This window comes from Nelumbo lutea, chromosome 1 (assembly GCF_056320005.1).
Source record: "Nelumbo lutea isolate HS-2025 chromosome 1, American lotus-T2T, whole genome shotgun sequence".
NCBI lineage: Eukaryota > Viridiplantae > Streptophyta > Magnoliopsida > Proteales > Nelumbonaceae > Nelumbo > Nelumbo lutea.
Window position 1 is genome coordinate 207,525,070 of NC_142684.1, and position 9,691 is coordinate 207,534,760.

At 37.5% G+C, this 9,691-nt stretch overlaps 2 protein-coding genes across 3 annotated transcripts; one reads left to right on the plus strand and one right to left on the minus strand.

Moving 5' to 3' along the window:
* Positions 1-986: 986 nt before the first annotated feature.
* LOC148880642 (Putative membrane lipoprotein) lies at positions 987-5,283 on the plus strand. 2 transcript variants are annotated; one of them, XM_088962618.1, is made up of 3 exons: positions 987-1,266; positions 1,364-1,491; positions 4,934-5,283. In XM_088962618.1, exons 1-2 carry the CDS (start codon positions 1,199-1,201, stop codon positions 1,464-1,466), a joined length of 171 nt encoding a protein of 56 aa, XP_088818744.1. In that variant the 5' UTR covers positions 987-1,198; the 3' UTR covers positions 1,467-1,491; positions 4,934-5,283. The 2 variants fall into 2 exon arrangements, with proteins under 2 accessions (XP_088818744.1, XP_088818743.1); XM_088962617.1 differs by lacking the exon at positions 4,934-5,283 and adding an exon at positions 1,727-2,013 and having other exon boundaries at positions 1,015-1,266.
* A 299-nt stretch (positions 5,284-5,582) lies between these two features.
* On the minus strand, positions 5,583-9,034 carry CT-BMY (chloroplast beta-amylase). The gene is made up of 4 exons (XM_088962616.1): positions 8,116-9,034; positions 7,623-7,833; positions 6,798-6,908; positions 5,583-6,584 (listed from the first exon to the last, which is right to left on the minus strand). Exons 1-4 carry the CDS (start codon positions 8,646-8,648, stop codon positions 5,733-5,735), a joined length of 1,707 nt encoding a protein of 568 aa, XP_088818742.1. The 5' UTR covers positions 8,649-9,034; the 3' UTR covers positions 5,583-5,732.
* Between the last annotated feature and the right edge of the window lie 657 nt (positions 9,035-9,691).

Below are 9,691 nucleotides of genomic sequence, written 5' to 3' on the forward strand. Positions count from 1 at the left end.
TATATTTTATATTTTTCTATGAAGGGTAGAATGGTAATGTGTTAACTCCCGTTAGTTTGTTTAGCGTCAAGTTAGTAACATGGTGAGTTTTGGATGTTTTGAAAAGTTGTGGTGAGTTTAAGAGAATTCATCAAAAGTGATGGTTGGTTTTAGACAATTTCCCAAAATACAATAGGAGAAATCTAGGAAGATTTTCTCTTGGGCTCAGTTTTGAAGAAGTACAAATACAAATATGTAGATACAAAATATGTAAGGTTTTGCACTCTACATATTTGTATTTGTACTCCTTCCAAACTGAGCCTTGGTTTTAGACATTTATGCATTGACAAATGACAGTCCAATGCATATTTACATTGATAATAAGATGTAGAAGTACATCAATAAAGAAGAAGTAAATTTGCATTCAAGTGGGCTTTTGATAAAAAAAAAGAGCATATGCTTTATTGGAATTCATGTTTGTATCCATTACAGTTAAAAGTCTGTTTGATGAAAAGGTAAATTTGTTAGTGCAAAACTAACCCAATTTTGCATTTTATATGAACCATTTTACACTCTACATATTTTCATTCACACTTATTTGCATCGTTTCCCAACACAGCCTTGAGGCTTTGCCCTTTTTCTTTTTATAGATCTTTAATTTACCCTTTTTCTTTTTTTATCAAAAGGATTTGGTTGTTAAGGGTAGAAGCATGAATACCAAAATTGGATCTAGCTTTTCTACATTTATCATCTTTGAGTGCAAAAATTTGATTGTATTCTTTTAATACAAAACTTTGCTCTCAAAACCATTTTGAATACCAAAATTGGATCTAGCTTTACTGTCAATTACAGTACACAATTGTATGTAACTATGTGCATAGAACTGAACCGGAGTGCAAATTCGCTTGGGTTCAGCAATTGCACTGCAGTTGATGCAAATATCTTCCATGTAAACGCTAAGGTCTGATACTGATTCAGTGCATGCGGCAGGATTAAGATACGAGCAGCGGTGTCAAATGTCGCGTCATTATGTGCTTATCTAACAATCAGCATTTAGCATTGTATTATATTAACCTGTGTACGGGATCATGACATCAGCACGTTTAAACCACCCGCCTTTCTCCACTCCATTGCCTTGTCAAGATCTGTTGCTCGCTCGCTGGTTGCTGCCACTAACGGTTCAAATTTCAGACTCTCGGTAATTTTTACGTCTCGTTTGATGGAGAAAACGTTCACTCTACTCCAAACGGTTGCTGCAGCCGGAGTGTTTTCTGCCGTTTCCTTCTGGTAAGCGTCCCTGATTCATATTGTGTTTTAGGGTTAGGGTTAAGGTTTTTGGTTTTTGTTGATTTGTTCCTCGTTCTCTTGTTTTCGAATTTTGCAGGTATGGGTTCATGTTCGGAAGGGAATCTGCCAGGAAAGAGCTTGGAGACTTGATTGAAGACCTCCGACGCAGAAATCTGAATACCAGTTCACCCCATGATTGATGACCAGCTTCTCTTGACGGTGCAGGTAATCTTCGGGAATGCATTTGAAATGGGTCGAGTCATATTGGTTCAATTAGTTTTCCCATAAAAATGAAGGTTTTCTTAGCTCGAAGGAACTCTATGGAAACCAGATTCAATAAAATCTATTTTATCGAGTTTTGTAATTAATTATAATTTTTAGGTCACGTTTCCAGAGTCTTGAATTTTACTGAGTTCTATGTATGCAGGTTCAGAAATTTTACTGAGTTCTATGTATGCAGGTTCAGAAGTACCCATAGGCAATGGACACACAAGGAATAGAGGATTCTCTTTGTTAATGCACTACAGCTTAGGATCCTTCTTGATGTAGTTTCTACTCTGAATCATTGTTACAAAATGATCTGAGCCAGGTCGAGGATTGTCAGAGTCAAGTAAATTTTATTTTTTGAGTTGTAACATAAGGAACAATTAGAGCTACCGTCCTAAGCCAAGTTTTATAAACAAGGTTTCTGAAACTTGTACTAAGAAATATTAACTGCAATTGAAATTGCATTTGCTTTGGTCTGTACTTTTTTCTTGGGAATTCTACTAATTGAATTCGAGCCCTTATATGCCTATTTGCCAGAATTGACCATGCTCATCATTCTAATTATCAAGACTTAGGCCTTCCTGGTCCAACCCAAAACTAGTGAACATTACCAAGCTTCCTTACCTCAAAATTCCAGCCCTTTTCTTTATCAGAGCTTGCTTTATCTTTGTTTAGCCTTAACATTGTGATCCTAGAAATTTACGTCTACATTTCCTACATCTCTGTGGTACCGAGTTTCTAGCTTATTCACCATGCTTACTTAAGTGGCTGGTCTTACGTGCCTAGAGGCTGAATAGCCAGATGGATGATGTGGCATTCTGTATAGTTGATATTGGATCACTATATGTTATTTGTAATTTGGATGACAAAGAAATAACAACTTGATAGAAAATATGGCCACATTGGATAGGATTGTCAATGGATCAGTTCCACCCGACTGATTATATTGGTTTTAGTTCTGTGATTTTGTCCCTATTAATAATTGATTTTATTTTTTGTTGGGAATTACATTTATTTTACTTGGTACAGCATCATTCCTAGGAAGTAGGAACATTAGTCGTATCCTTCTGCAATGACAGCATGATAATAACGTGAATACATGTGCTTCTATGTACATTTATTGTGATGCCATTTTAAAACTAATAAAAGATGAAGACTGAAGAAAAAAGTCAAGCTGAAAGAAATTCTATAGGTGTTGAGCATGTGGCAGTTTGGAAAAGATGGCGAGAATAGTCTTTATGACTTAATTGTAGAGCGGACCATGCTGAAGCAGAGCTTAAAGGAGTAAGGCTGATGTCTATAATGGAAGGCATCTTACTAGATTTTTCAAAATTTAACATCCAATGCAGCAAATATAAGCCACTATTGATTTAGTATTTCCATTTGTTTTTTTATGCAACCAAGGATGCCTGAAGCCTGATTAGATTATCATATAAAATTAATTGTGACATAAAGGATATTTATCAAAAAAAAATTGTGACATAAAGGATTCATATGAAAAGTTCTTATCCAATTTGCAATTATAGCTGTTTTGATGCAAAAAGAAGTCATAATTCATAAATTAAAGGATGTATTAAATACAAAGAATAAATGACATGCTAGATATTATTGCAAGAGTGATTATCTCTTCAAAGATTAATCCCTAGGAGTAGCTATCATCAAATAAGGATCAGGTCAGGCAATGAAAAGAAAACAATGTCAAGAATAAATATCATGTGCATTGCTCAATCATTCTCTGGACTGATCAGTGCACTAAATACCTTAATGTGAGTTTATTAATATCTAATTTTAGGTGTAGGAGTAGCTATCATCAAATAAGGATCAGGTCAGGCAATGAAAAGAAAACAATGTCAAGAATAAATATCATGTGCATTGCTCAATCATTCTCTGGACTGATCAGTGCACTAAATACCTTAATGTGAGTTTATTAATATCTAATTTTAGGTGCTACATTAGTAAATCTTCATTCAGACATTTAGAAGGATTTGGAACTTAATACATAGATTCTTTTTTGCCATCACTTCATATAGTCTCCTGTGATTTAATTGCAATTTTGTTAGTGAGGTTATTCTTTGACACTGCTCTGTTCATTTTAGATTCCAAAGGAATGTTCAAACTTTAGTTATTCTCCAACTAGCTTGGAATGTGGATTGGCATGATGATCCCTTCAATGAGGTGTCTCTTGTACAATATGATGTTGCTTTGAAATGGTCTTCATAATGATTGACTTTTGCTGCTTGAAATAGTTTGTAGCTCCCTTCTACTTGAACTTTGGGTTTATCATGCTCTCTTCTGTTTGCATGCTAATAAACCACTTCTGCCATCTCTGTTGCGATACCTGGAGTCCTGGATACCTGTACAAAGGTGCTGTATCATGTCTGGTACTTCAATTTTTGGTGTAAATTTTGTATGTGGTACCAAATCCAGACGTGTCCTTGCTGTATCCAGGTATCATAACATTTCTATTGATTATTCTCTCCCAATGCTTTTGTTCACATGGTGGAGATCATTTTTCCACTCATAAATCTTTATGCCAACTCTATATAAATCCTGTTTCTGCATCCCTCTCCAGAGCTTGAAATGATTATTCAAAATTTGTTTTATTTAGCTGTTTGGTAGTAGTTTTATACCAGACACCAACCTGATGCAACACTCCTTATCCGGAGTCGGGACTGTAGATGAAAAGAATTAACAAGGTAGTGTACATCATGAACAATGGTAATGGGGCTCCACCGAAGAAAATTTCTGGTTCATAGACATTCTCAAAGTTGGACCTCTGTTGTGGATGTGGACTCTGCTTACCTTCTACTTGACTGAGAAGAGAATTGCTTGTTATGTTGTTTATGTAATATAACCGAAGTTAAGAAGTGCTACAGTTTCCTTGACCTGATTTAGCCTTTATTGTGTTGATGTTTTGCACCCCTTGTTCATGAGATTGGTTTGAATGTGGTTCTGTATTCTGATTCATAATGATTAGATGTTTTTTCCTAGGAAATTTGACTCCATTAATAAATGCTTATATATTTTGCATATCTGCTGCCTTTTAACCCATTTCATATTTTCTTTGTCCCTCGTTTTAATCTAAAACATAGGTAGAACTGCACAAGAACCGATAATAATGAGTATTTCCTGTAATTATTTGTTTGAGAACTTCATCTAAACGATGGCATGAGCATCTCTTCACTGGTTCCTGGTTACATCAATTGAGAATTGTGAAGAGTGGACTTTTGGTATTACAGATTGTAATGACTATAGGTTTGAGGCTTAAAGGTTATTCATGTCAAGACTTGATGGGAACATCGATGATATACCTGAATCATCCATCACTAGTATGGTAGCACAGGGGAAGTTTCATGTTATCTTGGAACTCTGACGGTGGAAATTTCCTTTGCGTGAGCAGAATTCTAAATCTACCCTACCTTTAAACACTTGGCTGCATGGACGACATGGAGATGGGAATCAGAATCTGGTGCATTTCTGGGAACCTGACTGGGCAAGATGAAGAAGCAAGATTGATCCATCATTCTATTGAAAAGTATATTGTTAAAATAGTCTATAATTTGTTGAATATTAACATCATGAGCTTATTAAAGAAAATGACTATTTATAGGAAAAATGTCATTCATTGTGTATTTTGGAAAGAACGGCTGGATAACAGAAGTAGCAAACTCAAGCAATGACAATGTGGTCTGGCTGAGTGAATTGATATAGAACTCAAAGAAGAAACCTTTTTTAGGGGTATCATTAAAACGTGGGCTTGACTGCTATTCTAGGTTAATAATTACTCAATGTTGTTGGTCTTGGCTATTAGGGTTCTTAGGATGGGGTGGACTCCTGATTAAAACTTGCATCCTCACACTGTTAGTCTGAGATTTTACCTCATGTCAAGCAATAGAGATCGGATCTACTGGAAACAAGCTGGTACACCAATTCAGAGATTAATACATAAGTTTTTTTCCTTACATTCAATCAGACTCCAAATCCAAATCTCTGATTTGGTGTATCAGCAACTATTACACATCTAGACCCACAGAAACTTCAGAGCTTGATTGTATAAATGAAATTGATGGCACCAAATTACTCTTTCAGCTAAAAGCTACTCAGTTACACTAATAAATACAAATACTATCTCCTTTCATGGTTTGGAGAAGTAGATACATTTTTTTTTTTCTGTTGATTTTATGTATGTTCAATGTTAACTACAGTATATGTGTTCTTTTCTTCTTCATCTCTCTCTTCAGGTTGGCGCAAGTGCGTAACAGCCCAATTTGTGTACCGTCTGAGAACTCTGTGTTCCTTTTATTAATAAAACCCACATAAAGCTTTGTATGACCAGAATCATACTCTGAGTGTTTGTCATTCCGACCACCTTCCGACATGTTCTTCACAAATGCCACTAGATTTCGCCAATTTCCCTCTTCAAACAATCTCTTATTCATCCTCAGATGTGTGAACGCAGACAACCCGTTGCCTGCATCTGACCTACTCGTCGCTAACACTTGTGCAAATGCTTCCTCGTCGTACCTCTCCAACGCATTCTCACCGGCGAGCTCTGTCCCCGCTGTCTTGGATGCCATCTTGACTTGTCGGACTAATCCTTCAGGCGAGCAATTTGCATAGTCTGGCTGTTCCCAGTCCTTCATTTCCATGCACGTGAAGTTCAATACAACACCTCGCTTGGCCATCATTCGTGCAATTGGAAGGTAGCCATCTCGGTGCCGGGTGTTATAGTACCCGGCGGTTAATTCAGCTGCGTGAGACCTAGTTCTATAATGCCAGTGAATTCCGGCAACCTTGCTGGATAACTTAGCTCCGGTGCCCTTGAATATCCCTTCTGCCGCTGCTAGAACTCGATCACCGTGTTCAAACAGCATCCCCGAGTACCACTCTAAAAAAAACTGGCCGTACTCGGAGTTCCATGTTCCACCCCTTCGGAAGAATCCGGTTTCCTCCGGGAACTGGTTGTAGTGTCCGGCATCATGGGGCCCGCTTCTGCCCCATTCTTTCTTCCCAATTGCCTCAGCCGATGCTTCCAAGGATGCTCTCATGTACTGTAATTCACAAATTACAGAGATATAATTAATAGGGAAAACTAAACATGGGAATTGCCCCAACATTGCATTGGAGGCCCACTGATTGACTTTGTGGATGTTGGCTCTTTTGGGCCCGAATGCACGTGGCCCAATAGAAAAAATTCAATTAGTGGGCCCTGGGCTTCTATTTATAAGAAAATAATTTACACCCTATTTTTTGAATTTATTTACCTTGTCATAACACTGGAACTCTCCAATTCCAGGGTATCTCCAGGTGCCATTGGTTTGTGGATAGGATGGATATCTGAGTTCTCCACAAGGGCCCATTCCGACTTGGATATCCTGCAAATTATATAATTATAAGCAAGTTGCAAAAGCCAAAAAGTGAACGTCTTTTCCACATATTTGGGAGTGAAGATAGCCCATAAAGTGGATGGCCCACTTCTTGGATTTGGCCCATCTGGCCCAAATCATATGAATTTGACTACTGAATGAAACCACGTCATCATCATATTTTCGTGGCTCTCTTTACAGGTGATGTGGCGTGTTGACAACGGCATCAATTTCCTCTTAACCACCATCACTGTTATCAATTAATAATAATAATAACAACAAGCTAAACCAAACCAAAAGACCAAAACGAGGACCGATTCCCAGATTTACTGGTTCAAACTAACAATTTCAGTCCGGTTTGTATAACTATGATATGCATGTTGACCATATTCTACAGAGTTGTATCTCGTGTATAACAGTTTTTGAATCGAACACGATTAGCTATGAATTTTCTTTCACGAAACGCAATTGTGAGAGTTTAGGTATCCATGAGTGTCACATAAAATTGCTTATATACCATTTTCAGTATTTTTTTTTTATAAAAAATAAAATTCTGCTTAAAAATCTGCCTAGTATTGAGTTTATACAAAGGAATGTCTGAATTCATTATCTGTTCAAATTTTGAGAACTTATTCTGATATCGACTGAGTAATGTTTACTTTAGACCGGGCATTGTGCTCTTCTCATCTATATAGCATAGTAATATAGTTAACAGATGCTCACCACAATAACTCCTCCGAGATAATCTCTGAACGTTTCCCGGAAACTCCTCATATAGTCGGAGTAGACCTGGATGGGTGTTCTTCCCCGGAGCACCGGCAAGGAATCACAGCCCAATGAGATGTACTCTGGGTTTCTTCGGCCGGACCGGTCTGTGTAGACAATATCGGGATTCTTGCTGATTTCTTCAATCACCCATGGAGGTAGAGGTATGCTGAAAATTCAATGAAAAGAAGAAACAGGGAGAGAAACTATTTTAGATGGTTTCCATTAATCTTATGGAATAGAACCCACGAACTAAATGAAACTGAACCAGAAATTTGAGGGGGAAGTTCTCAAGGAATTTCTCTGTTTCTCTCTTATTTCCTGTCAACCCAAACACAGGATCATGTTCATGGCAGACAAATCAGAAAGCAGAACTAAAACCCAAAAGTACTGTCTACATCTATATCTAACTATCTATACATGGCAAACATTTCATTTGACCCTTGGATACCTGCAAGAGTCCCCAACATTCCCTCCACACTGATGAAAGGACATGACAACTTGAAGCTTCAAGCCATGCTTCTGAACCATCTGCACAAGCTCAGCATAAGGTCTCCAGTTGTAACTCAGAGGCCCATCTTTCTCCACCAATCCCCACCAAGCATCCACCATCACTCCTTCCACCCCAGCGCTCTTCAAGGCCATCAAGCTGGCATTCAGCGCTCGTGGCCGGTTCAGGCTGCCTCCTGGAGATACTGCGTCAAGGGGTAACATAACAAACACAGCAACTCTGTTACTCTTCTTGCTATGACCTCCTACCAATGCATGGAGCCTCTCCCACTTCTCGTCCTTTCTTCCATCACAGACTGAAGCCTTCTCGCGCGAGTGCTGCCCATCATGGCTCGAATTCCTTGCTCGGAGACGGCACGACGGCTTGAGATGATGAGCGAAAGAAACTGAGCTCGGGGAGTCGTCGACGGGCTTGAGGCTCTTGGTGTCGTTTAGATTGATGAAAGAAGGAGAAGATCGCAGCATCAAGGCCATGATTGGTGTTGTTTAATTGTAGATTTGTAGGAGAGAGATTGAATTGAAGAAGAGGAGATAATGAGAAATGAGAATGAATGGAGGTTGGGTAGATCTGAGTATTTATAGAGGAATATCAACATCTGAATTAGTGAATAAGACAAACATGGTGGGCTCAACTTAGCAGGGAAAAAGCGCTAAAAATCAAATGCAGTCAGCTTATATACCTTGTCAACTTTTCGCAGTCGCATAAGTAGCCTAGACTTTTTCCTTCTCTTATGTAATAATTCACGTTTTCTGTCAAAACCCAAACGCGTTTTCCCTTGGGTTTTACACTTTTTGCTTTGAAACATTATCACCTGGAATAAGGAAATTTTCTCAAGAAATAGTTTATTGTTTTCTTATGTAAGGACTAATTTGTCCCTAACATGGTTTTATATGAGTTTTCTTCAGGGTCTACCTTATCACCATTAGGCCCAGAAAAGTTTATTTATCAAAAAAAGAAAAAAGAAAAAAGAAAAAACCTAATTTTAGGGTGATTAATTTGGATATAAATATGATATTTAACATGTTTTTTTTTTTCCCTTTTTGCAAAAGATGACTAATTATTATCATGCTTGGTCAGCCTAAAGATTTTACCATTCCACCAAACAATTGCCCATTATCTTTAATTGAGGGCAATCTCATAAACATTATTATAAATATTTAGCACATGACACTATGAGGTTTTTAAAATTTTATAGACATATAATTATAGATTTACTAGATGGTTTATCATCATTATGATCATCCAAATCTTATTTTCCCAACCTATTTAATACCATAACCATTATTATCTTGTTATAGATGCCTATGACAAGATTATTATTAGATGCAAAGGTGAAGTCAAGTGTCTTGGTAGAGGATCCTTGGCCCTCCCAAAATTTGTTAAAACTATTATTTATATAGGTGGAGGCAGGGTCAGAAACGTAATTAAATGCATCCCTCCCCCAAATTCCCATTAAAATGTTAAGGATCTCTCTGTAACACTCCACTCCAACTCCTAAAATAAAAAAAAAAAAAAA